This window comes from Phoca vitulina, unplaced genomic scaffold (assembly GCF_004348235.1).
Source record: "Phoca vitulina isolate PV1807 unplaced genomic scaffold, GSC_HSeal_1.0 scaffold38, whole genome shotgun sequence".
NCBI lineage: Eukaryota > Metazoa > Chordata > Mammalia > Carnivora > Phocidae > Phoca > Phoca vitulina.
This window is the reverse complement of record NW_022589741.1, coordinates 7,076,215-7,104,046: the sequence shown is the minus strand read 5'-3', so window position 1 is coordinate 7,104,046 and position 27,832 is coordinate 7,076,215. Positions and strand designations below refer to the sequence as shown.

Genomic DNA, 27,832 nt, shown 5'->3' with positions numbered 1-27,832 from the left:
ACAAAAGTTCAACCAAAATTTAAACACCATCAGGTATTGTGAAAGGATCTCCCTGCTCAAGGAAAAGGAAAAAGACATCTACAGCTGTCCTACGACCTACTTTGGAGAAAGAGCGCCCCCCCATCCGCCCACATGGGCGTGCATCCACTCTTCATTCCAGTGCCCATGAGAAGGGCGAAGGCGAGAGCAGCTTTTACGACTTTCTGATACAGGCTGAATTACGCAGGGCCCAGGCTTTTCCAAGATACAAGATTTGGGTAAAGCACCCCAAACCATCTAAATCAATCTCTCTTTACGTATATACAAATACCGAGGCTACTCACGATTAGGGTCCCTTGTGACTACTTGGAGAACAGGAGTATCTGTTGGGACTCCTGGCCGGTGGGGACTTAATTGTGACCACTCACGTGTAAATGAGAGTTTCCCCGTTTACCACACAAGAGGAAGAAGGCCTACTCTACATAGTTGAAATTTTTCAGTTATCTCATGGAAGAAAACATTCCTTATGCGTACTAAAAGCCTAAAAAAAAAAAATCACTGTTACCAGAAATAAAAATACAGAGTATGCTTTAGATCACCATTGGTCTGTATTTTTCCTCCAAAGAGATTTATCTTTTATGAAAGTATATCATTCCCAAAATGTTAGAAAATTTCAAACCTGTGAAAATATTTTTTAACTGAATGTCATTATTATTAGGTTTGCATGTCACACTAATTTCTAAAGCAAAACTGTTCTTTTTCGACCAAGGGTTGCAGGAATGTTTCTGCCTTGGTTAAGCCTATGGTCTGATGTCAGAAGCCCGTTAAAGATAAAGCATCTCTAATATTACAGTTTATTGCAAATTATAAGGTGAATTACCCAGAATTCAAATTTTATGTCTTAGGTAAACATATGAACATAGAAACGAAGAGAGTTAAAATTTATTTTTTTTAAGTGGTGTGGTGGTATTTCTTTTTGAAATTTTATGAGTAAAAGGAGTGAAGAATATAAGTCAAGGCCAGTCAGATAGTGAGTAAATGTACTTCTTTTGGTAAAACTGAGTTTGATTTAGTAACATAAAAATAAAACATATACATTAATGCAAAGTGATCCCAACAACTAAAACCTAATAAAACTTAAGCAACGCACTGATGAGATCAGAGACAGTGAGGTCAGTATTTACGAATTCATATTAAAACTTTTTTGTGTATAAAAAGTAAACTCTTTAGTATGAATTGCAAGTCTTCTCTTTTGCCCTGGGTTTTCTTCTCTTTATCCCTTGCTACTACAGTTACTACTTTATAGCTTTAATTCGGGAGGAGGAAGAGGTATCTTCTCACTAATTCCAGCCACTGGTGAACACAAAGGAAAGAAAACTACCCAAGGGCTCAGCAGGAAGCCTGATCTCTAGCACTGGATTAAGCTTTTTTGCAAACAGCAAATAAAGGCAGTGATCTGAAAAAGCTAATCAGATCCTGCTGTGGTATTTAGACTACCTTGGTTGCTAGTATTGGATAATGTTAAGCACATTAAAACATCTGTAGGTGAAAGGCCCGGCTGGCTTCCCTAGTCACAGGCCCTGGTCCACTTCCCACCCTGGGCTGGGTGGGGCGCTGCAGTAGAGGGCCGAGCTCGGTGGGCCCCGAGGGCAGGAGAAAACCAGGCAGTGTAGGGTTCTGGGTGCACACGGACATCCGTCAGTGCCAATGGGTGTGTCTAATGTCAGGAGCTTCAACCACATGAGAGGACCTTGTACGTCCGCTTAAATTTGAACGTGAACACGTGGGCTTTGCCTCTGCTGTTGGGAATCAATTCTCTTCATCGCCGGTGACCCAAGCCCACTTCCTGGTACCTTTCTCTTAATATGGATTTGTTCCCCCATTAATATACAATCTCTCCCGATCCTAACAATAACACCATGGAAGCAAAACTGTTCTATCAAATTTCCCCAACTGTCTCCCAAAGGTTGAAAGGTTAAAATTTCAGCAAAACCTTTTATTATTTTTGAGAATTAAAAAAAAGACCCAGCAAAAACTCTAATTTATACACACAGTGTAAGAGAATGGAGCAAAATCAATCAGGTACTAACATGTGAACAAAAGTGCCCCTGGGCAGGTTTTATTTCTCTTTTACGACAGGGTGAGCTCCTCCAAGAGCCCTCAGCTCTTTGCAGTGTTCCTGTAACCCCCTCCACGGAGGCTGCTGTCAGCCACTGTGGGCTGAGGGAGCCCCAGCCTCTCTGGCATGAGAGACTCCTCCTGCGGGTCTCCCGCTCTGGCTTCAGCTTCCCAACTGGAGTGGCCTCTCGCTCTGGCTTCAGCTTCCCAACTGGAGTGGCCTCTCGCTCTGGCTTCAGCTTCCCAACTGGAGTGGCCTCCCTTGGTGCAACCCGCCCTCCGGCCTCTGCCCCCTCACTGGAGGATGACTTACCGGGTGGGTGAGTCTGGGAAGAGGAATTTTGTAAGCAAAGCCTGGCCCTTTCCTCTGCACTTTTCTCTTTGGGATCTGCCCAGGCTGCCTTGCTCCCCAGCACTGCCTGAGATTGGGTGGTTAAAGCTTTCTAATTTGGAGGGTTCAACATCATTAAGCTCTTTAAGCTGGGCTCTTAAGTCATGTCCTGCAATAGTTCCATCAGAAAAGAGCTATTTTGACGTCCATCTGCCTGGCTCCTTTGTCTATTTCTCAGTTGGTTCAGAACTAAGGCAGGAAAAACACCCCCTCGAACAACATTCAACAAAAATTTTGCTATAAAGAACTATTACGGAAAAAAAAGTGATAAAAACACTTACATAAATTAACTCTGAGCAGACCACTTTTAAAACACATATGAAGGGAAAGGTTAAAAAAATAAAGAAAAAAATTCCGTAACAAAGAGGGAAGATAATGTTCCTCAAAATAAAAATTCTATCGGTCTGACGATCTTTCAGTGCCACATCACTAAGAGCAAATAAACCTCAATTCTCTTTAGGGTTCAGAGACAAATAGTAAATAAATCCACAAAAAGTTATTTCTTCCCAGTGGTCTAAAAAGAAAAACTTTTCTGCATTTTGTGGTAACATAACCCACAGCATAAGACTTCAATTATTTCCCAGTATTAACTTCCCATTCAGTATTTTTATTTATTTATTTTTATTTATTTTTTGACAGAGAGAGACAGCGAGAGAGGGAACACAAGCAGGGGGAGTGGGAGAGGGAGAAGCAGGCTTCCCCGCCGAGCAAGGAGCCCGATGCGGGGCTCGATCCCAGGACCCCGGGATCATGACCTGAGCCGAAGGCAGACGCTAAACGGCTGAGCCACCCAGGTGCCCCCCCATTCAGTATTTTTAAAAGTTCATTAAACAACTAAGTCTTTAGAAAGATGATCTTCAATTCTCATTAAACTTGTAAATAATCAAGGAATTTTAGAAAGGCACAGAGAATATTAAGGACATCCTAAATGCCAATGAAGCAGGTTACTAGAACAGCTCATATATAAGGGAGGAAGGGAGAGAAAATTCATGAGGGAAAAAGGCCATAAATGATTTTAAAAGAGGTTAAAAAGCACATGATATCATCCATATTAATAAAATACAGTTAAGTAAACTGAAACTGAGGAAAAGCTGACCAAAAGTGGGTAATTTTATATAAAATATAGACAAGACATTCTCTGAATTCTAACAACTTAATGAGACTTTGCCTTTTGTAGTAATGATAATACTGGCAACCTCATCATCGAAGCCAAGTCAGAACTTAACTCTTCTCTCCTGATGCTGCGGACCTTTATGTCCCACGGTCTATGCCATTCCTCGCCTTCTACCTGGTGTGTGCTCGTTTGCGTCCATCATGCTCTCTCTGGGCTGTGCATCCCAGCTGAAAGCCGAGGTCGGGCATGGGGGCTTGTTCTTTAGGCATTAAATTAGTCTACTTAGCAAACTAATTCAAACACTGCTTGGTCAGGAGCGTTGTGAAAAGAGAGACTGGCAGAGTCAGGCTAGAAAGAGTATCAGATAGATTACAAGAAAGCTCTATCAGGAGGTCTGTCTAGAAGAGCGTGTCAGAGTGTACTGTGTAAAGGAACAGGAAAGAAAAGCATGATATGCAGCAAGCGATACAAAAGCAACTACAAACCGACTATAACCCAGTCAAAGTTCTTTGTTAATTAGGAGTTCTATCTAAATTCTCATTGATAATCAAGAGAGTGCCTTACCTACCAATTCTTTCTAAGATGGCAAAATGAATTACTTCAGTTAATACTCCCAGAGGCCCTCACAGCAGTGATTTTAAATTCCTGCACACGACTGGATTTAGACAACTGTCCTGGTGTGCAAGAAACGGAAAACCACCAAGAGGCTAATACGACGGGTGGCTGTGCTAGACAACGCGGAGTGAAGTCAGCACAGAGGTTTATAACAATTTCTCTTTATAGCGTTCTGTTCATATCAGAGGGCGATGTAATAATTTCAATATGAAATTTAGATTTCTGAGCACTGAGGACAAGATTCCTTCCAAATACAAATCACCATATACTATAATAAGTTAAATTTAGAACGTGAATAATTCTAAACAAATGCCAACACCATTCGCTTGTAAACTCGAACAAGGCGGGATGCCTGGGTCTTGTTTCCTGATGCGTCTCCAGGACCCTGCAAAGTGCCTGCCACACAACAGGTGTTTCGTAGGTATGTGCTAAATCAGGGACGGCATTTCCATACCTGGGTCAAAATCCCTTTTCCAGATTTATTTGCTCTTCCCTTCACATAACTTATATCCTACCCAAACACGAGTATTTACAGCAGTGCTTTATTTGGTTGTCATCTGGGGAGATTTAAAACACACTGATGCCAGAGTCTCATACCTAGAGATGTTTATTTTTGGACTGGCCATAGGCCAGGTGAGTCTAATGTGTACCCAAGTTTAAGAAGACCAGTGACTTACAGGATCTTTCTTCTAAAATACCTTTTTCTCCACGGCTTCACTTATTAAAATCCTACCCACTACTACTGAAGATTCAGCTAAGACCCCTCCGTCAGGAAGCCTTCCCTGGAACACGGTTAAATTTGTCTTCAGATTATTGGAGTTTTGCACAGGGCCGGGCACAAGGCCAGGACTTGATAAATGTCTCAGTGGTGGGTAATTCTGGGAGCAGAGCACACAGAAAGGCAATAAATATTTATTTAGAGAATGATGTGTGGTTGGTCCTCATTATTTGCAGATTCTGTATTTGCAGACTGGCCTACTTGTAAAAATGTATTTGTAACCTCCAAATTAATACTCGTGGTGCTTCAGAGTCATCCTGTGGACCGTGCAGAGAGGCGAACCATCGGAGTTGCCCGAGGACACGTTCCAGCTGAGGCTGGACAAAGTGAGGCTTCGCCTCCTTGCCCAAGCTCTCATACTGTAAACACGTGTCCTAAAAAGTACCATCTAGCGATACGTCTTTCGCATTTTGTGCTTTCTGCTGGTGCATGTGCTGTTTACCTGGCCCCCAAGCCTAGCCCTGAGGTGCTGGCCAGTGTTGGTAAGTGCGAGAAGGCCGCGGGGTGCCTCACGGAGAGCAGATGCGTGCCAGGTGAGCCTTGTGGGCAGGAGCTCGGGCGCTGCTGGCTGGGAGGTCGGCATCCGTGCAGCAACAGTACGACATAAGGTGTCTTTAAACAGCAACACGCGTACAACAAGGTTAGGTGTTGATCGGTCCGTGAAAATGTTTTGACTCGAGGCTCACAGACACGGACTCCTGTATGTTCTCTGGGAGCCACGGGTCAGTATTTGCAGCAACTTCATAGAACAGAACTACAGCGAAAAACAAGAGTTGGGTGTCACTTCTCCCTCTCTTCAGAACTCTTAGAGAGCTTACTTGTATTTTTTTTTTTTTTTTTATTTGAGAGAGAGAATGAGAGAGAGAGAGCACATGAGAGGGGAGGGTCAGAGGGAGGAGCAGACTCCCTGCCGAGCAGGGAGCCCGATGCGGGACTCGATCCAGGGACTCCAGGATCATGACCTGAGCCGAAGGCAGTCGCTTAACCAACTGAGCCACCCAGGCGCCCGCTTACTTGTAATTTTTAATACCAGTTTCACTCAGCAATCGGGCCCCTCCTAGGGGCCAGGGGCTGGGGATACAGCAGGCACGAAGCAAGTCCCTTTCTGTCACCAAGCTCACCGCGTACTGGGGGAGGGGGGGAGACAGAATCTGAGCCACACATCCGTGTCAGGTGATGGTGAATGTGACAAAGAAACTCTGGGTCAGGGGAGGCTTCTCTGATGAGGTGACGCGTGCGGAGACCTGAACGAAGCAAAGGAGATGTGCACAGGAAGAGGGAGGATTACGTATGAAGCCCTGACAGGTGAGTGTGTCTGTGGAACAGCAACGTGGCCAGCCACGCTGGTGGCAAGTGAGCAGGGGGAGCAGTGATAAGATGGAAGGCAGGAAGGCAGCCTCAGGAGAAGCCAGGTCATGTGGGCTCTGAAGGGCAATGCTTCTCAGACCTCACACAGCATTTGCACCGTGAAGATCTTGACGATTCTCATTCAGGAAGTCCAGGCTGGGGTCCGAGATGCTGCATCCTAACAAGCTCACAGCTGACGCCACTGCTGTGGGCCCCGGGATCCTAAGTTGAGAAGCAAGACCGTAGGTCACACTAAGGCCTTGGCTTATAGTCTGAGATGGAAAACTTCTGGAGAGTTCGAGCGGACAGAGTGATAGGACCCTATGTTATACTAACGCCTTGTAAGCCTGGGTGTGCTTCCACACTTCCAATTGTGTCCCACTGATCCTCTTCCAGCTCTCTGCCTGTGCCGTATATTAAGACTGTAGACTTAGAATATATTGGGGAACGCTGCATGTGCAAGTCTTCTTTCATTACATGTTTTCTCCTCGTTTTCATATTTTTATCCTGGCTATTTTTACACATACATGCTTCCAAATGCTTTAGAATTGTTTTGATGGATTTTAACCAAAAAGCTGTTGGGAGTTTGATGGAGGCTGTGCTACCGTAATACTTGCTTAAAAAGCACTCTGATTCGTTCAACTGTTCCACCAAGAACAATCTGGTACACACACCAATATTACTCAGCCATAAGAAGGGATGAGATCGTGCCATTTGCAACAACAAGGATGGACCTGGAGGGTACGATGCTAAGTGAAATAAGTCAGAGAAAGACAAATACCATATGATTTCACTCATGCAGAATCTAAAAAACAAATGAACAAAACTGAAACAGACTCACAAACAGGAAACAAACACAGTTTGTTTACCAGACGCAGGAGGGTTGGGGGGTGGAATAGATAAAGGGGATTAAGAGGTACAAACTTCCAACTACAAAATGAATAAGCCACGGAGCTATAATGTTCAGAAGGGGAATATGGTCAAGAATACCGTACTAACTTTGTATGCTGACGGATAGTAACCAGACTTTTCATGGGGATCATTTTGTAATGTATAAACATATTGTATCACTATTGATGTACACCTGAAATTCATAGGATATTGTTGTAAATTATACCTTAGTAAAAAAGAACTTATTGAAATTTTTTCTATCTTTCAATACAGTTCTCTAGATTTCTTCATGAGACAAATTTCTTACTAAGCTTGTCTTAAGATATTTTGCTTTTGTTCTTGCTGCTGTGAATGAAAGTTTTTTTTTTTTCTTCTCTCATTATATCTACTGACTGTTACTACTGGTGTCCAAAAAAAAAAAAATCACTATTTTATTCACATAAAGCTTTAGTGAACCAGGTATCTCCATGACTCTTCATGTCTCTAGCAGTGCTTCATGGAGGATCTGGGGATTTTCCTGTATATATAACAACAGAAAATCATCAGATGGCCTCTTCCTTACCAATTTTTATATCTCTTACTCCATACTTTTATCTAATTACACTGTATTAATGGCAAAAGATTTTGCGTTGTTCCCAATATCGATGGGAACGCCTCTAGGGTTTTATTATTAAGCATCATACGGATTGCCGGTTCGGCCGTACACGCAGACACACAACATACGTATACATCACCTCGGCCAAGTGTACCTCCTGGTACCTCACTTTTCTCAATTGTAAAAGAAAAAAAAAGAGTATGATTGTTTCGAAACCGAGTGAGCTAATAAATACACAACACCTGGAACAGTGTCAGGCACACAGTAGGTCCGCAGAAGTGTCAGCTGCCTGTCACCTTGTGTCTATAAACATCTACACAGAAACACCCACATGTCAGAGCCTTTGAAAAGTCATTTACAGAAATACATCTTCCTCCTACATGAAAGAGTTAGGAAAAAAATAAGGAATGTGGATGGCAGTAAGATACTAAGGTGATCATACTCTCTTCTTAAACTAACATTGTGAATTATACTAATAGACTGTCTAATATAGAAACATGACTACATTTTGAGAGGATTATATATGCTGGTATTACCCCAAGAATTTTTATATCAATAATCCTAAGACTGGTTTATCACTCTCCTTAATGTAGGTGCTTTGCCATATTTGGGCACCCCTATTTTGAGGTTAGAAAAGGGATATGGTATTCCACCCAAACTTTTTCTCAGTGACAAACCAATTGCTCAGTGTACCAAACAGAACTGGGCTAGCTAGCCTGGGCCATGCTTTCCTACAAAGGCACCACGATTTCTAGAGATCTGATTTAGTGGTCTTCTGAACCTTTACTATAAATTCCAGGGAAGAGTTTACTCCAGCACGGGGTCCAAAGAAAAGATGAGCAAGAGGAAGATGTTATAATTTATGAATATAAAAACCAACACCATACCATACCCTCTTCCAACAACTCAGTAACCTGGACAAGGTATTTAATTGCTGTGTCTCAGTTTTATCCACTAGAAAACACACCACCAACAGCGTAGGGTTGTTATAAAGATTAAATGAGTTAACGTACAGGGTAACTTAGAACAGTGTTCGGCACATAGTAAATGCTAAATATTAAAGTTTACGGGAAAAGTGAAATTGTAAACAAAAAACAGAAAACCCGATTTTCATTATTTTATGTTCTCACTGATGTAATCCTAAAAGTTCTCTCTTTACTAATGACAAGAAAGAATATGGAGGCAAAGGCTATGTTGGTGTCCTGCTAGCTCTTCTCACCACGTGTTTATACAACCAAGAACTCAAGCCATTTCGAGCTCAAATGCCCCATGCTATGCTTTTGTTCATAATCTTGCCATATGAATCTTGTTAAATTAATAATTTAGAGCAATGTTTCTCAGAGGGAATGGGGGGGTGACCATTAGTTTGGAAAAGCCAAACATACTGAAGGTGTAAGGGCCACGGATACGTCGGCCAGTGAAGATCATCAGGAGATGGTGATGGAAAGCTGAGAAGGAACATGGGCATCAAAGTGGTTGGGAGCCAGTGACTCAGAAGAAAAACACTGGTCTGACAGTGGGCAGGAGTAAAGGGACGAGGGAGAAAATGCAAATATAATTAGGAAAAAAAGAAAAAAGAAACAGTAAGAGACACCTGAAAGGAAGCAAGGATTTTTCCGGTAGAAAATGAGACAACTGAGGTGGTGGGCTGTGAAAAAGTATTTTAAAATAAATGGCTCTAGACAAAGGGCAGGCACCCCCTCCCACCTCTCTCGTAACATAATTTCATTAACATTTTAATTTCTAGCCACAGAACTCTCTCCTCAAGTAATAAATTGCTACACTTTTCTGAGTTAGCTTTCTCCTAAGATCTAAAAGTTATTAACTACCGAGAAATTAAAGCCATGATGATTTTTTTCCCTTAAATAATTGCTATTTAACAAAATCTTCTATGAAAAAAAGAGATTCTTATGACCGAGGGATTTTACCAAGAGTAGTATCATTAATTACAGAGTACCTCAGTTCTTAGGGCATTTTTATATATAAATGTTAACTAGTTGATCACATTTCATTTTAAAACTGTGTACATTTAAGAAGTAATACTCTGGTGTCAGGCAGGAAAATAGCAGCACGTTCCACGATCACCCAACCAAACTGGATGAGAGGTTAAGCCAGGACGCCGTGAACGGATGTGCTCACTCAAGAACCATGTATTTGAAAGTCTGCTATGTCAAAGGAATAATACTGAGGGAAGATGAGAGATGGTATAAACACGCAGACAGGTGCTATCCTAAGGAATAGAAAACTGCACTAGGGAAACCAGGTAAATGAACATCTAGAATGTATAGGGTATGTCACAATTAATGCTACCAACAGCAGTATCCGTCAGGACAAGAGACAAGGACACTGGCTATGATTTGAGGTTTGGAGAGGTGGCATATAAACTGAGTGGAGACCAACGGGGACAACACAGTCCCACCCAGACTACGGTGTATGCACCTGTGCTTGGGGGAAGATGGGGAGCAAGGTAAGGTAGGGCAAGAAAGGATTTTTGCCCAGAGAACAACAGGATCAAAGGCCCAGAGATGTGAGAGATAATAAAATATGCAGAACACTGTGAGATTAATACTGCTGTCGAAGAGGCTGGAAAGTCAGGATATAGCTAGTTCATGGAAAGTTCTGAACGCCAGCCATACCAGAGTTTCAACTTTGCTACTGGGAAACCACTGAAAGTTTTTCAAAAAAGGGAATGGTAGAGAGCACAGGTAGTAATGTCTCTGACACTGGCCATAGGAATATTTTTCTAGATAATGTCTCCTGAGGCAAAGGCAGCAGAAGCAAAAATAAACTATTGGGACCACATCAAAGTGAAAAGCTTCTGCACAGCAAAGGAAACAATCAACAAAACTAAAAGACAACCTACTGAACATGAGAAGGTATTTGCAAATGACATATCTGATAAAGGTTTAGTATCCAACATCTATAAAGAACTTAGACAACTCAACAGCCCAAAACAAAATAATCCAACTAAAAAATGGGCAGAAGACATAAACAGACATTTCTCCAAAGACATGCAGAGGGCCAACAGACACATGAAAAGATGCTCAACATCACATCATCAGGGAAATGCAAATGAAAACTACAATGAGATATCACCTCGCACCTGTCAGAATGGCTAAAATAAAAAACACAAGGAACAACGAGTGTTGGCGAGGATGTGGAGAAAGGGGAACCCTCGTGCACTGTTGGTGGGAAGAATGTAAGCTGCTGCAGCCACTGTGGAAGACAGTCTGGAGGTTCCTCCAGAAGTGAAAAATAGAGCTACCCTACCATCCAGAAATTGCTCTACTGGGTATTTACACAAAGAATACAAAAACACCGATTCAAAGGGATACATGCGCCCTATGTTTATTGCAGCTTTATTTACAACAGCCAAATTATGGAAGCAGCCCAAGTGTCCATTGATAGATGACTGGATAAAGAAGATGTGGTGTATACACAATGGAATATTACTCAGCAATAGAAAATAATGAAATCTTGCTATTTGCAACAACATGGATGGAGCTAGAGGGTATAACGCTAAGTGAAGTAAGGCAGTCAGAAAAAGACAAAACCGTATGATTTCACTCTTCTGTGGAATCTAAGAATCAAAACAAAGGGAAAAAGGAGAGACAAACCAAGAAACAGACTCTGAACTCTAGAGAACGCACTGCTGGTCACCAGAGGGGAGCTGGGTAGGGGGAAGGGTGAAGCAGGTGATGGGGATGAAGGAGGGCACATGTTGTGATGAGCCCTGGGTGACGGATGCAAGTGTTGAATCACTATATTGTACACCTGAAACAATATTACACTGTATGTTAACTACCCTGGAATTAAAATTTTAAAAAGGGAATGGCATATTTCTACCCACATTTTAGAAAGGTAATGGGAAACCCCCGAGAGTTTCTGGCAATGCCAATGACGTGTTTCTAACTACATTTTAGGATGGTAACTCCAGCTGCATTAGTTTGGGGGGAGGGGCAAGAAACCAAAAGATGCATTAGGAAGGTATTTAATAGTTCAAACAAAAAGTGACTGGTATCTAAAGTTATAATGGGAAAAAAAAAAGAAACAAATAGGATATATTATCTAAGATAAAGCCAATGGGTCCAGACAAAAGATAAAGAAGTAAAATAAAAATATTTTTAAAAGTATTAAAGAAATTGATGGCATCAAATGACACAAATACGCTGCAAAATGATCGAGAAGACGACACTGGGTAAAGGCATTCAGTGGCCCCGGAGGGAGCTATCTCAGTGAGATGAAGAGAGGGATGGACAGCAGATGTTCTCAACCAAGTTTCTGGACCATACACCCTCTTCTTGGGCTCCTGAAGGCTACAGACCTCATTCCAAAGTAATGCTGTTAAATACGTAAAATAAAAACACAGATGGCATTACAAAGAAGCCAAATATAGTAAAATATAGTCATCGAGATAAGTAAAAATTGTGAATTTAGTGACATATATTTTTTTTTATGAACACAGGAAAAGAACAAGATGAAGGAGCCGCTCTAATAACTACCATGATTTTGAAGTAGCTAAAAGTGAAAATGGTATTTTGGAGTATTTACTTCAACTGTGACGCGACAGGAAAACATTTATGATTTCTGCGGGTGATAAAGTCATACAGGCTGTTATTGATACTGGATTTATTACATTCATAATTGAGGGAAATGCTCAACTTCAATGAGGACAGGAATATAAAGATGTAAGTTTTTTCCCTGTCCGACATCACAAAAGGCCCCCGTTCTACCCACGGGTCCTCTGGGCAACCACAAAATGCAGGTGACAAGTCCCAGCTCTGGAGCAAGTGTGTGAGGAAGAGGAAAGGATAGCTCATGTTTTCTTTTAATAAGTTAGACAGGAAAGATGTAAGATAAAGATGATTGGGGTGGGGGGTGTGTTAGGGAAGGATAAGGTTTTTTTTAAGAAATGTAAGCCAGGAGAATGGATTCGGTGGGGCAGAGAAAAGGTGTGCACATCTGTCTATGAATGAACTGAGTGTAAGTCTGTTAAAATCACCCCAACTCTGCACGCCTTCCCTGCCTCTATGCGACCCAGGGGGCCAGGAATGCCAGGAGTCAAGGACCGGAAGTCAGGAAAAGCATCTCTGGCAGGAAACTGAGGGGTCGGGGGGGGGGGGTCGTTTTCTTTGCTCTCCCACCTTCTCTTCTGATCCATCGTCAATCTTTTGTCCCAGCCCTGGAGATACCCACAGGCTTAGCGCTGCCATTTAGTAATCCACTCTAAAGACTCCTCTCATAGCTCCTTCCAGACTCCCTCCACCCAAAATCAAAACTCCCAAAGAAAGATCAGTGAGGGTACTGGGATGCTTATATGATTAAAATAATTATTAAACATCTGAGTGTGAAAGATTCTTGAGGAAGGGGTAAAGGTGCAATGACCTCCTTCCTTGTCCCTGCACCTTTCCTCCTCTGCGCTGGTGTGTGTGTGTGTGTGTGTGTACGCCATGTGCATGTGCACAGAGAAAAGGGGGTACAGGGAGGACAGAATCCGCTTACTCCGTTTCCCACTCTTAGGAGAGATTCCTAACCCACTTGGTTTGGTAAACAAAGAGTTACTTTACTGGAAAGCACAGCTTTGGCAACTTTGGAACCAGTATTTCTAAGATAAATAAATAATCTTATTTTATTTCCAGTGCTGATTATTTTTTCAGTGATCATACAAAAAGCAGAGTGAGAGGCTATCACACAGTGGGAAGAAAATTAGTTCAGGATTTTGTTCAAATGTAAGTCCAGGTGGAACTGTCCTGCTTAGAGGAGGTGCTGACCAACAAATAAGCACTCAAATCTACTGAAATGCACATCAAACTGAAGCGCTCATTTGCTACCAAGGTGGGAAGTAAACACTTTGGATCTACCTGCTATTCTGAGGGATGCTCAGGCCCAGGACTCAGCACCCAGCAGCACACTTGCCAAGCCGGCATTCTGGCTTCTGGCTGTCACTCCGGAGCTCCAAAGTGTTTCTCCACCTGCCATGGCTTCACTCAGGTGCTCTCGCAGCACGGGGTGGTCTCGAGGCTAAGCGGCGCTTGCCAACCTGGCACCTGCTTCCCAGCCATGCAGGCCAGCACTAAAACTTCCTACCTCAACCCATGTCACAACAGCGATTTTGTGACATTTTTTCTTACAAGTGGATTCCTAGTGTTTCTTCAAAATCATACTTTAAACATGCTCCCTGTACTCTGAATCTAGTCTCTGTGCAGACATTGGGACCAATCAGCGGCTCTCTTTTTAATGCAATCAGAAGACCTCAGAGAACACAGAACAGTAGGGAGCTTACCAGGGAAATAAAAAGGCAGTCATTTGAAGCATTTTGTTCTCCTCCAGAAAAAAAGAGTAATTTGTTAATTTTCTCACAGGAATCACTAGAATTGCCACCATTCCCCTCATTTAAGAATGTGGAGTAATTTCTATGATTCTGCCCTTCCTCTTGGCCAGTTTATTCATCCCATCCATAAACAGGTCAGGAAAGAAAAGATAATTTTTATTTCCAAAGCTTTACAATCTTGAGGGGGATGGTGGGGAGGATTCGGAAGATGCTCCCTGTCGCACTATTCAACTGATAAAGAGCACAGTGAGGACCACGGAGAAACCACAGCCACTGGCTCAACTCCCACCCCCAGGACGTCCTAGCAAACACACAGGAGGGGAACACACCAGGCCCAGAGGTGTGCAGATCCAGGAGCAGAGAAGCCCCATTTAAGGAACTCAAATACTTCTAAAACAAACTGGGAAATCAGCTTATTTTGAAAGTTAACACCATCCTATCCTTACACAAAGATGACAGAAAGCCCTGACAATCCAAAGCATTAGATTTACTTCTCTCATTCATAGGCCTTAAATGATGATGATGGCATCAAACTCTAGGGTTTATATGAATTTAAGCAACAGCAGTGTTAATAAAAATGACCCTTATCTCAAATACAGGGTAATTCCCCACAGAACTGCCTCAATGCAAAGTTCAGAAACAGGTGGACATTTGCACTAGACCACCTTTTTTCAAGGCATTTAGTAAAAACCCAAACCCAGAGAATGGAAATATACTCTGGCCATGATACACAGAGAGGAGTTAACAGCAGATAGCCAAAAACAAGTTTTAAAAACCAATTATCTATAAATTAAAACTTTCTCCCAAAGAACTGCATAGTTAAAGAAAAATAAAAAATAAAATTATAATCTAGGGGATGTGGCCAAACTGATACTCAAAGAAAAATTAATGGTATGACTGAATTTAATATTGGAAAGGTTAAAATGAGCAAGCAAACCAAATAAAGGTGAACAAAGGAATAACATTTAAAAGCAGGAATAAATAAACCAGGAAGCAAAAAAGAAAAAGTAGAACTGGTTAATAAAATGAGCTGCTTCTGAATGCACGAATGAACGATGAATATCCTAAAACTGAGACCAAGAGGTGGGGAGTTCTGCAAATACATAACAAGACAAATGTAAAGTTCAGTAAAATGGAAAGGATTCTCCCCATAAATCTTCATGCCAATAAATTAAGAATCCATAATTAAAGCTGACTTAAGAAAAGTTTACAAGTGTTGATACCATGGAAGAAACAAAACTGTGCAAGATTTATATCCTCCATTCCATTCCTGATAAAGGATGCTATACCTGTAGGTTCAATGGGTGTGTTCTAGCAAAACCCCAAAGCACCCAGCTTCACTTAGATTATTTCAGGGCACTGAAGAACATGGAAAGCATGTCAGTGGCTTAAGAGGCTACATAATTCTGTTGACGAAACCTAACAAAGATGGCACAGAACTAACCAAATATATGCCTAACCTTACTTACACTATCCACAAGAGCTCTACAAATAAGAAAGGTAAATTACGTAGTGTATTCAAATTGTAATAATACACATTAACCAGGTGGATTTTAGTCTATAATAGATATTTCTAATATTGAACAACTTTTTTTTTTTAAAGATTTTATTTATTTGAGAGAGAGAGAGAGAGAGACAGATAATGAGTGGGGTCCAGGGGGAGGAGAGGGAGAGGGAGAAGCAGACTCCCCACTGAGCAGGGAGCCCGACGCAGGGCTCGATCCCGGACCCTGAGATCATGACCTGAGCCAAAGGCAGACGCTTAACCGACTGAGCCACCCAGACACCCCTGAACAACCTTGTTAATTCAATTCACTCCATGTATTAATTAAAGGCTCATGAACTGGATTGGTTATGGAAGAGGAATGATAGAGCAATCAAGAACCTCTAGATTTTTGGTTTGAACAGCTGAGAAGAAGATAACACTTACTGAAGTGGGGAAGGCTTGGAAAGACACAGATTTGGAAGGATAAAAATTGTTTTAGATAATTTTCATTTCAGATACCAATAGCTATACAAATGGGGCTGTCCCAAGACAGCCGCATAGAAGAGAAAGAGAACGTTGGTTGTCATTGGCATGATGATGGTATTTTAAAATACAATAATGGATGGATGGAAGACTAGAAAAAAGAAGAGACTCCAGGACCAAAATTTCAGTAACCTGATGATAGGAAGAGACTACCTAGATTTGTGAATACCCTATTTTCATATAGCACATATTGCCATACTTGGTCATCTTTTTAAACATGCTAAATTAGAACTTCAGTACAAAATCTATCTAATAAAAACCTCACGACATCACAAGGTGGTTTTCCTGCTAACCACGGAAAACTTCAGGTTTAGTAGCACTGTCATTTTGGGGATTTGTAAATTATTTGAATCTTTTCTGAGGGGAAGTAGTTTTCAAACAGTGCTCTGAAAAATGCCTACGAGGCTGAATATGGAGGACACTGGGACCCTGCTCCTAAGATTTCATTTGAATAAAAAGTTCTATTCCAGGAGTAAAAATTGTTTCATTTACTTTTACTCATATTTTACAAATATGATGTAACAGTGGACAATAGTGAAAAGAATAGGTCTTGAAGTGTATATCACTGAGACAAGGACAGAATCATTAAGTACATTGAAAGCAGTAATATTTCAGCCTTGCTGAAATTTAAGATTTATTTAAACTGACTGCACGCTCAATTAAAAAGGAAGAGAATATGAATTAAACACTAAAAAAATATTTTTGAAGATGTGCCTAAAAGATACTTAGGGATTTAAAACTTTAATGGAATCCTCCCATAAGATATAAATCTATTTCCAAGTTTCTCACATTTAACTTTTGTAGTTATTTGCTGGAATATGTGTGAGTGTGTGTGAGTGTGTGTGTGTGTGTGTGTGTGTGTGTGTATGTAGGGGACAGCTATGTATGAAAACAACAGCTGGGGCGCCTGGGTGGCTCAGTCGTTAAGTGTCTGCCTTCGGCTCAGGTCATGATCCCAGGGTCCTGGGATCGAGCCCCGCATCGGGCTCCCTGCTCAGCGGGAAGCCTGCTTCTCCCTCTCCCACTCTCCCTGCTTGTGTTCCCTCTCTCGCTGTGTCTCTGTCAAATAAATAAATAAAATCTTAAAAAAAAAAAAAAAAGAAAACGATAGCCACTGACATTCAAAAAGTGAAATACCAGAAAGGAAGTCCCATTAAAATCAGAAATAAGCCCAAGTGCCTACTATCAATCAACACTGTTCTCTAACTTCAACTAATGCAATAAGAAAGAAAAAAGAATTGAAATATTGAAAAAAATTGAATTATTACATCACGAATTATTATATCAATTATTACATCACCATTCTGAAAATCAACAGACTCAACTGAAAAGGTGATGGAACTAAGTCCTACAATTTAACAGTACATAAAAGAGTTCAGTAAGGTAGCTAGATGGTTACTTAAAAATGAGTAACTTTCCTTTATACCAGCTATGACCAGGTATAAAATATAGGTACACCAAATCACAAAATATTAATAAGGGGAAATCTCACTCATAATAAATAATGGTAGCTAGCATCTCTCAAGGACTTATGCTTCAATACACATCACCTGTTAATCTCCACCCCATAATATTAGATGATGGTACCATGATTACTGGTACTACTATCACAATTTTACAAAAAAACTGAGGCTTAGGGGAATTATAAGAAAACTGTCCAAGATTACATAGCCAGTAAGTGTCAGAAAAGGAACTCAAACTTAGCCTGACTCTACAGAATGAGCTTCTTAGCACTGTTATGCCCAATCTTGTCTATCAAATTAACAAAGATAGTCTGTGTGGGAAAATGGCGACAGGTGCAAAGAATGGACTCACTCATGCAGTGTCAATAAGAATATAAATTGGTGTAACTTTTCTAGAAAGCAATTTTCATGACCATATCTAGGAATTTGTTAAAAATAGAATCAATGTGTAAAATGATCAATATACATGGACACTTACCACACTGTTGTTTATAACAATAAAAAAGACCGGTCACACTCTAAATATTCAACGATATGAACTTGATTAAATTGCAGGAGTTGAATACGATGAATGCCATTCAGCCAATTAAAAATAAGCACTTAAAAGGATATTTAATGACACAGGAAAACATACTGAATTAAGAGCAATAAATAAAACTACATACGCGTACACATTTTTTAAAGGATGTGTTTAGGGGCGCCTGGGTGGCTCAGTCGTTAAGCGTCTGCCTTCGGCTCAGGTCATGATCCCAGGGTCCTGCGATCGAGTCCCACATCAGGCTCCCTGCTCGGCGGGAGGCCTGCTTCTCCCTCTCCCACTCCCCCTGCTTGTGTTCCTGCTCTCGCTATCTCTCTCTCTGTCAAATAAATAAATAAAATCTTAAAAAAAAAAAAAGGATGTGTTTATATTGACTAGAAGATTTTAAAAATGAAAACACTGATACCAAAACTATCTCTAGGTGAGAATTATAGATGATTTTCAGTATCATTTTCGATGTTTTCTGGATTCTAAAAATGTGATAAAGTGAATGTGTTAAGTAAACTCAAAATTTAATTTTAAAAGATAAAATGAAGTAGTCAAAATTATAGAAATGTAGTTTAGAAAACATTTCCCCCACTTAAAACTGTTTTTTTCCCTATGCATGCTATTGCCAATTTTAACATACTTTTATGCCCATGACTTTTATGTTGCTTAAGGTACTTTTCTATCTTAGCAACAACAGAAATAATACCTAGTTTATCAAAATAGATGATTTACTGCACATCTTAAGCCTTTTAAATCTGTACCAATCATTTAAAATTACAGCAAAATTCCAGAAAGTATCTAATACATAAGATCACCATCCCAGTGAGGCAATTAACAAAAATGACAACGCAAAGGTAAAGCAAAAAATGTCTAAGTCGACAACAAGAAGAAAGCCTCAACTATATGGGAAACCGGCTCCCTGTGAGTATACAATAAAAATCAGCTTATAAAGTAAAAGCCAAGATCTGAAACAGACTAAGTCACAGAATAAGGATAAAAATAAACCCACATAATTTTGAATAGTAAATGAGTACAGATGACTAAGAACAAAGAACAAAAACTAATTTTAGCTTCACCCTAAAAAACATGAAGTGATAGATTTGAAAGCCCTTTGGAAAAATCTACAATATAAACGGACATATTAAAAGCAATAACAATAAACTTGATCTCACAGAATTTTTATATCTGGTAATCCCAATTACTCAGGACACGAATTAGAGCCTCTGAATAAGTAGACAGAAAAGCAAAACAGACAAAGCCTCTGTCCAATCAGATCAGTGGATACCGCTAACTCATTTTATAATAACATCGAGCGCCTCCCATGCGCCAGGCACTTCTACACTCATTATCTTGATTCGGTAAAAACAACCCTGCAAAAGTACACAGTGTTTGATGGGTGAGAAGTCAAAGAGAAACTGAGGCTTGCCTCAGGTCACAGGCAGGAAGGGGCACAGCGGAGGTGCAAATCCCCATCCACCTGCTTGCAGAGCTCCCCCCGGCTCTCCCTGTGCAGCCCCATCTCTCAGTTCTCCAACCGAGACTACCTGAGCACCGTAGAGACCTTGAATCGCTGCCTAGACACTTTTATTTTAGACATATTAGCTGTTGTCATTCAGTTTCACAGTGCACAGCAGCTTAGAAGGAAGGAGTGACAACATCAGCAAGGTAACAGCTAACAGCAAGGAGAAAAGACCAAGAAATTCATTCATATAAATCAATGTAAATCATTAGGTCCTGCTGCCCCCACCATCTTAAAAAAAAAAAAAAAAGCATAATAAGTATTGCTCTTTAGTTTAAGATAAACCAGAAATCTCGATAATCTTGGCCAAGTTAATTAACATCTCTAGGCATCAGTTCCATCACCTGGAAGACAGGCAAAACAACAGTATAAATCATACAGAATTGTTGCACAACTATATCAGATCATGTAAGCAAAGCACTTACACTGTGCCTGACAGAGCTAGTGCCCAATAAATGTGAGCTATTATTATATTGACAACCAGTGACATTATAAGCTGCATATTATTGGAAGGTAGAAAAATATAAAAATTCACACGCAAAATTTTCCATTTAAAATAGTTAAGATGGGGCGCCTGTCTGGCTCAGTACGTAGAGCCTATGACTCTTTTTTTTTTTTTTTAAGATTTTATTTATTTATTTGACAGAGAGAGACACAGCGAGAGAGGGAACACAAGCAGGGGGAGTGGGAGAGGGAGAAGCAGGCTTCCCGCTGAGCAGGGAGCCCTATGTGGGGCTCGATCCCAGGACTCTGGGATCATGACCTGAGCCGAAGGCAGACGCTTAACGACTGAGCCACCCAGGCGCCCCGAGCCTATGACTCTTAATCTGAGGGTCCTGAGTTCAAGCCCTATGTCGGGAATGGAGCCTACGTAAAACAACAACACAACAAAGAAAAACAAAGAAAAATAAATAGTTGAAATGTCCTGCACTTGAAAGACTTTAAATGTTCTAGAAAATTCACTTCTATAATATCCTTCCCCTGCTAAGTGGGATAGATAAGGTTAATTGTATTTTTAGGAGGCAAATGTGTATGGCCCCTCAAGAAATCGCATTACACATTCTAGGGGCACCTAAGTGGCTAGGTCGGTTAAGTGTCTGCCTTCGGCTCAGGTCATGATCCCGGGGTCCTGGGATCGAGTCCCGCATCGGGTTCCCTGCTCAGCGGGAAGCCTGCTTCTCCCTCTCCTGCTCCCCCTGCTTGTGTTCTCGCTCAAATAAATACATACAATCTTAAAAAAAAAAAAAAATCACATCATACATTCTAAGCAAGCTTTTAAAGTTTGGTTACCAATTGTGGTATTTGCTCTGAATTAAATATTGTGACCACCTCTCAGCTACCTACAGGCTTTTGTTCATCCTACCCACATCAGCAGATTCATTTTAAGTACTATGTGGCCTTTAACAATAAATCACATTCATCAAGAGTCTACTATGTGCCAAGCGGCGTACAAGATTTGGTCGACAACAATGTAGACCACCAAGTCCCTGCCCTCAGGGAACCTAAAACAAGACTAAAAAAAAAAAAAATCCTAGGCATAGTAAAGGTACTGTTACCAACTTTGTGTATTATCAGTAAATCCTTAGACAAATCTATGCTCCGGGCACTATCTTCTGTTTTGCAGATGGAGAGCAGAGACACAGAGAGCAGAAAATAAAGAAGAAAACAGTTCACCACCACCAAATAGTCAAGGCTCAGGGAGGAAATATATTGTATTTTGAAAACACAAGGGAATAAGCAAATAATTTTGCCTGAAGCTGGGAGACTATAAAACGCTTGTGTTTTTACTTAAAAACCCAAGTAAAAATTCTGTAAAGTATACATATGGGAATAAAATATAGGAGAGTATTTATCCAAATATTTACATTAGTTATTTCTGGGTAAGGAGATTCCAGGTGGCTTTCATTTTCTCTTTGCTTTTTCTTAATCAACTTGTACTACTTTAACAATTTAAAGTATAAGAAAAAAAGAAGTCAGGATTAAAATTAGATATTAATGTTCATCTAACAAACTGTCAAAAATTTAAGAAGTCAACAGTGCATTCAGACATAGGATGACAACATCAGCAAGGAACAGCTAACAGCAAGTAGAAAAGACCAAAAAATTCATTGATATAAATCAATGTAAATCATTAGGTCCTGCTGCCCCCACCATCTTAAAAAAAAAAAGCATAATAAGTATTGCTCTTTAGTTTAAGATAAACCAGAAATCTCAATAATCTTGGCCAAGCTAATTAACATCACTAGGCATCAGTTCCATCACCTGGAAGACAGGGAAAACAACAGTATAAATCATACAGAACTGTTGCAAAACTATATCAGATAATGTAAGCAAAGCACAGATGTCTCTCGCTTTTTGCTAATAGGTGTACATATCCACACAACTTTTCTGGAAGGCCTTTTGGCCATCAAAAACCGTAAAGCTCATTCTCTTTGATCATGACTTCTATGAATCTTAAGAACACAGATGCAGAAAACATTTTTCTTCTTACTGGGATATTCAACTAATGTATTATGATATTAAAATATTGGGGAAAAAACAGATGTCTAACTGAAATAAAGATTAAAGTGACATGTTCTTAGGAAGAAAATATTTAAAAAAAGAAAAAATAAAGAAAAAATATTTCAAAGATTTATTTTAGAGAGACAGAGAGAGAGACAGGGCGCAAGCCGGGGGAGGGGCAGAGGGAGAGAATCTCAAGCAGACTCCCCATTGAGCGCAGAACCTGACCCAGGGCTCGATCCCAGAACCCTGAGCTCATGATCCGAACTGAAATCAAGAGTTGGACACTCCACCAACTGAGCCACCCAGGCGTCCTGCCCTGAAATATTTTTAATATCATGAGAAAATCCTTAGTGTATGCTAACTGAGGATAGAAATGTGGGATGCAAGGCTCTGTAAACAGTATCATTCTAATTATACAAGAAAAAGATCTATTGTTTTATAAACAAACTCCCATGAATAAGGAGGCGGTAAGCATTACATGCACTAATACAGGTATGGCACCTAGAACAATGACGGGCACAATTAAGTGTTATCTACTGTTACCAATCTTAAAAGTACAAGAGTAAACTAAGTGAGGTCTAAGTTGAGGCCTCAACAATGGGATGTGAGCCAGGCAAAAGGTAAAGGGGATTAGGGGAAAATGTTCCCGGCAAACGGCACAACCTTGGGATTTTTCTGCTTTTTCCCTATCCACCCTTAGGGATTTGATAATTATCTTAAAGGCAGAACACTTTGTATTTTCAGACATCTGCTTGTGGGCTAGTTCACGGAGCATTAGGAATTACTGTCAGTGTTGTGACCTAGAACAATGTACACTATCCTTTAGGGGGGATTATCTTCTATTTTAAGCAAGTGAAACAATCCTTTGCCAATGTATAGAAAAATTAAAGAGAGAAATCCATCAAAACGTTGTTAGTTATCTCGGGGTTACAGGGGTTTTAAAAATTGTTTACATTTCTCTACCTTTTCTAAGTTCTCCACAATTAAGTACATTACATTACTACAGTTGGACATAAATGTTGGAAAAATCAATAAAAGCCACTACTCATAAAAAACCTTTGAGGTTTCCGCCAAAAAGAAAAGTTCCCTTTAGTAGAACTACATTGCTGTTTAAACATATACCATCCCACACGAAAACTACCTTCAGGCTTATCTTCTTATGGACCTAAGCAACCTGCTGAAAAGACAAGGTCCTTGCCTTCCAACAATTTGGCCAGACAGGATTTCATGTTGTCCTGTCACTGGAGTACTTTGTTGAGAAAAGGTTAACATACCTCTCTCATCTTCCAGACCCATAATGCTAATTATCACGCATCTCTTAATTTCCAAACGATGTGTGTCAACATACGTACACACAAGGACACGCTTTTTAGGGAACAAAGTAAAAACTGAATCACAGGGAGGCAGACCTGCCCGATAGGTAAGGGCATGGCTTGTAAAGTCAGACAGCGTGGGTTCAAACTCCCTTCTGCAACTTTCTAGACGTGGAACTTAAAGCTATTTAAACTCCTGTGTCTGGGTTTCCTCCTCTACAGAACAAGGGTAATAAAAGCAGTGCATGAGCACGGTGCCTGGCAGCTCAGTGCCCAGTACATAACAGCGATCATTAGCTCAGCCATAAAAACTGTAGAAAAGATAGGGACCTGATAACCTCCACAGTACAGATCTGAAAGTCATCTTTATGCCATCAAGTACCAAAATTACTACGTGCCAGACAGGGTGTACTTTTCACACGCTATCTGATTTAAATAGCTCAAGAATCCTATAAAGTTTTCTTTTTCAAGATCCTGGAGACATATTCTGGGATGAAACAGAGTACAAAAATCATCTTCTCAATTCATCATTTCTCTGAACTGTCACTAGTGAAACAGCAGTAATAATTAGAACATGTTTTTTGGTAAATCTTAAAATCCAAGCTTTGTGAAGTCATGAGATTTTCTACGTTGTAGGTCCATGAGGAATGTTAGCACTTAAAAATACAAGTTTTTTGTTTTTTTTTTTAAACATTTGGTAGATTTGAGATCAAACCCCAGAATCTCAGTATTTTTAACTTGGTTTTACTTCGTTTTAAATTTGGAAACCTGATTTAATACATTTTTGTGATTCCCTGACCTTCTCTCAATATTTCTCTTTCCAATAAAAACTATATCCCGAAACCATGTTTGCCACTTCAATCACTCACTACTCCTATCACCTACTTAATGTTCCAGACACACTGGCCCACCCACTCCCTGCTTTCCTTGACTCACCGCATAATTCACTTGGAAATGACTCCTATCCAGCTCTACCAGCTTGCATCTTACCTTTCAGACCTGGCATGCAGCCTTCCCTACTACAGTATCTGCATTTCTTATTCTTTGCTTGTCCCACTTAGTACAGTTCACCTAGCATTATGTTCTATCTGTTCATAATCTCTTCTTTTAGAGGTCAGGGGCCTTATGCAGCACCTAGATCGATACTAAATTAATTATCTGCTGAGGGAATAAAAGCTTACCAGGGTCAAGTAAGCAACAACTGCAGATTAGTTTACAATCCTAAATTCTAACATTAAAAGGATAAAGACAGTCTCTTAGTATCTTACATTCGTTTCTTTAAAACTGCTACCAAATCAGCATGAGAGAATTCTTCCAAATTTGTCTACAAAAACAATGAAAAGCCCAGAAAGAGTATAAAAAGATATAAAAGGGCATAGAAATGGTATTAAAAGTTATAAAATGATAGCAACACTTTTACATCTGTTACAGTAATTAAAATTAATGTAAAAACCATCCTGGTCTGCTAGAATGAAAACAAGGTAACCCAGTTGTAGAATGAGGAAAATATTTTAAAAATAGAATTGCCATGAAGCACCTGGGGTCCAATTTGGCAAATGTAATCCATGAAAACATAGCTCTAGAGAAGCCAGTGATAGAAAATAGGATGTTTTTATTAGTCTTGTAATTAAAATAAATATGTAGTAAAAGGAAGTGACTAATAAAAACTCCCATCGGCATACAAACATTCCAAGTTTCTGTTTCCTATTCGTCAATATTTTCCATTATAATAAACTAGTTTCATTAGACATTCATTATCAAATGCAGTTTAAAAAATACTGGCCTTTTTGTTGTTGTTTCGTTAAAAAGTTCATTTTACTTTGCTTGTAATGTTTGAGTACTTTAGTGATGACCAGACAGATGCTTGAGGTAGAATTTAAACGTACTTTGAAAGTAAAACCCATTCTTAAACTAAGTAAAAATACTCAAACATCTTGAATTATAGATACACAGTTACTAGATCATTCTGATATTTAAGGGTGCCTTCAAATAGACAGGTTTAGGTAACTTAAAAAAAGAATGCCAAATTGGAAGAAAACAGGTGAACAGAGGGGTAAGATGGTAAGATAATTTTACAAATATTTGGTGAAGATATGTTTATAGTAAAACATTGGATGACACCATTAAAGCAACTGCTATTAAAAGTAATTTATATGTGAGTGATTAAATAAATGGAAGTCATACCTTCTACAACCTAAATATATTAAGACTTAAAAAAAATATATATATAGTATGCTGTGTTGCTGACTTCTTGTGGTCCTTGGAAAAGCCCAAAAAGTGTTTGAGACATATCCACTGCTTTCCGTTTATGATATTCACTAGAAAAACTAAACGAGGAAATGAGTAAAGAATTGATGAACTTTGCCAAATTTCTAAATATACTAGCCCCAAGTGTCTCTGTAACTATTCTAAGATGGTTTAAAAAAAAAAAAAAATCTGAATCAATAAGCGCCTCACCGGCCTGGGGATACTCCAACAGTCCTGCAACCAATAGGAAAACTTTCCCTAAATCTGGATTCGTATTTCATCTCTTTATCACCAAACACAGAGCACAGACCAGTATTGTTAACGGTTACCCAAATGGCAAGCCTCCCAGTCAGAGTAAGCAGTACTTGGAAGCGAAGGCTGTTTCTGAAGGATTTTAAGGGGTGAGGGGGGAGACAGTTTCGGGAAGGAAAGCGGGGCTCGCTTCTCCAAGTTCGATCTGGAACACGTCGGTGTAGGGGGTTGAAAATGGGCAGCAGCAGCCGATCTACCATGAACGCGGAGTGAAAATGGGGAGTGCGCCCGAGCCTGCGGGGTGCGGGGCGCGGGGCGCGGGGCGCGGGAGGGACGAGGCCGGGAGAGGGCTTTCCGCCGGGGTCCGCTCATGGCTGGGGCTGGATCCCAGCTGCCGGAGGATGCCTCACCCCGCGAGCGCGCGGCGTCCGGAGCCGCAGAAGCAGCGCTGTGGGTCCGTTTCCGTCCGAAGCGCCCGGGCTCGCCTCCATCTTCGGCGGCCGTGCCCCGGGGCGGGCGGGAGTGGACCGCTGCCCTAGGCCGCGGGGCCCGGGTCGCCGGCCTCCCCTAGCCCGAGATCCCGGCGAGCCGGGCTCTCCGCTCGGCCCCACCGGAGCCCCGGGAACCGCGGGCGCTCGGGCCCCGCTCGACCTCCGGAGGGGGCCCCCCGACACGCCCGGGGCCTGGAGCTCGCCCCGCGCCGCCGCTCCGGCCCCCGGCCCCCGGCCCCTCCGCCAGGCGCTCGGGCGCGGCCTCCCGGCCCCGCCGCCCTACCCCCTCCCCGCCACCTCGCGCGGCTCCCTCAGGGTCCCCCCCGCGCGCAGCCGCGGCCGGCCCCCTCCCCCGCCGCCCGAGGGACAAACCTGGGGGCCGCTGCCCGGCATGGCCGACCCCGCGAGGAAGCGGCGAGCCGGCGGCGGGGCCCGCAGCCACAGCGGCCAGTCCGGCCCTCCCCGCGCGGCGCCGCGCCCGTCCGCCCGCCCGCCCGCGCGCCCTCCCTCCCCGCGGGCCGCGGCCCCGGCGCCCCCTCCCCCGGCTTGCACAACTCGCGCCCCGGCCGCGCGCGCACCCGGAATTGTTGCTCAACCTACTTGCGGTCTCTTCTGAGCGGCCATCACAACATGCCCTGGAAGCCGGGGCGGCCCCGGGGCCCTGCGGCGGGCGCCGCCTCTCGCCTCCGCCCTGGGCCGCCGCGGCCGCCGCTAGGGCGCGGGGCGAGCGGGAGGCTCCCCCATGCCTGCCCGCCCGCCCGCCCGCCCGGCCGGCCGCACGCCGGGGCCTCGGCTCGCCCGCCGCCCGCGCCGCTGCTCCGCGGGCGAGAGCGAACCCGGCTCTCCCGCCGGCCGCCTGGCTCCTCGGCCGCCCGCCCGCCCGCAGCCGCAGCCGCAGCCGCCGCGCCGCTTCCTCCTCCCCTTCCCTCTTTTCCTTCTCCTCCTTCGCCTCCTCGGGAGCCGAGGTTGGCAAACCAGCACCTGCTGCTGGAGATCACCGAGAACTGAAACAGGAAACCCCGAGCCAAGGGGAAAACCCGGGAGGCGTGGAGAAGGGGTGAGGGGAGCCGCTGGAACCTGTCGGGCTCCACCGACGCTCCCGCGCCTCCTCCCCTCGCACCCCTTCCCCGGCGCGGGGGTCCCGGCCTCCGGTCCCCGCTCCCCCAGCCCCGTCCAGGAGGGCGCCTCTCCGCTCGGCAACACCCCGTCCTCCCAGCAACAGCGCGGACCATTCCCTGGGCGGTCTAGGGAACCGAGGGGCTGCCTACTCGGGGCGACTTTCCCGTGGCTGTTTGCTTATTATCAATATTCTGTAATGAGGAAAAACC

At 42.2% G+C, this 27,832-nt stretch overlaps 1 protein-coding gene across 2 annotated transcripts in view; it reads right to left on the bottom strand.

The window, feature by feature from the left end:
- ZC3H12C (zinc finger CCCH-type containing 12C) overlaps positions 1-27,176 on the bottom strand; it is a 74,129-nt gene extending 46,953 nt beyond the window's left edge. Inside the window, exon 1 of one of the 2 annotated variants that reach the window (XM_032427778.1) lies at positions 27,105-27,176. In XM_032427778.1, the coding sequence (XP_032283669.1) occupies positions 27,105-27,128 (24 nt within the window). In that variant the 5' untranslated portion in view covers positions 27,129-27,176. Of the gene's footprint in view, positions 1-26,876; positions 26,918-27,104 lie in introns of those variants that run through there. The other variant, XM_032427779.1, reaches the window with a different exon arrangement.
- Positions 27,177-27,832: the final 656 nt, after the last annotated feature.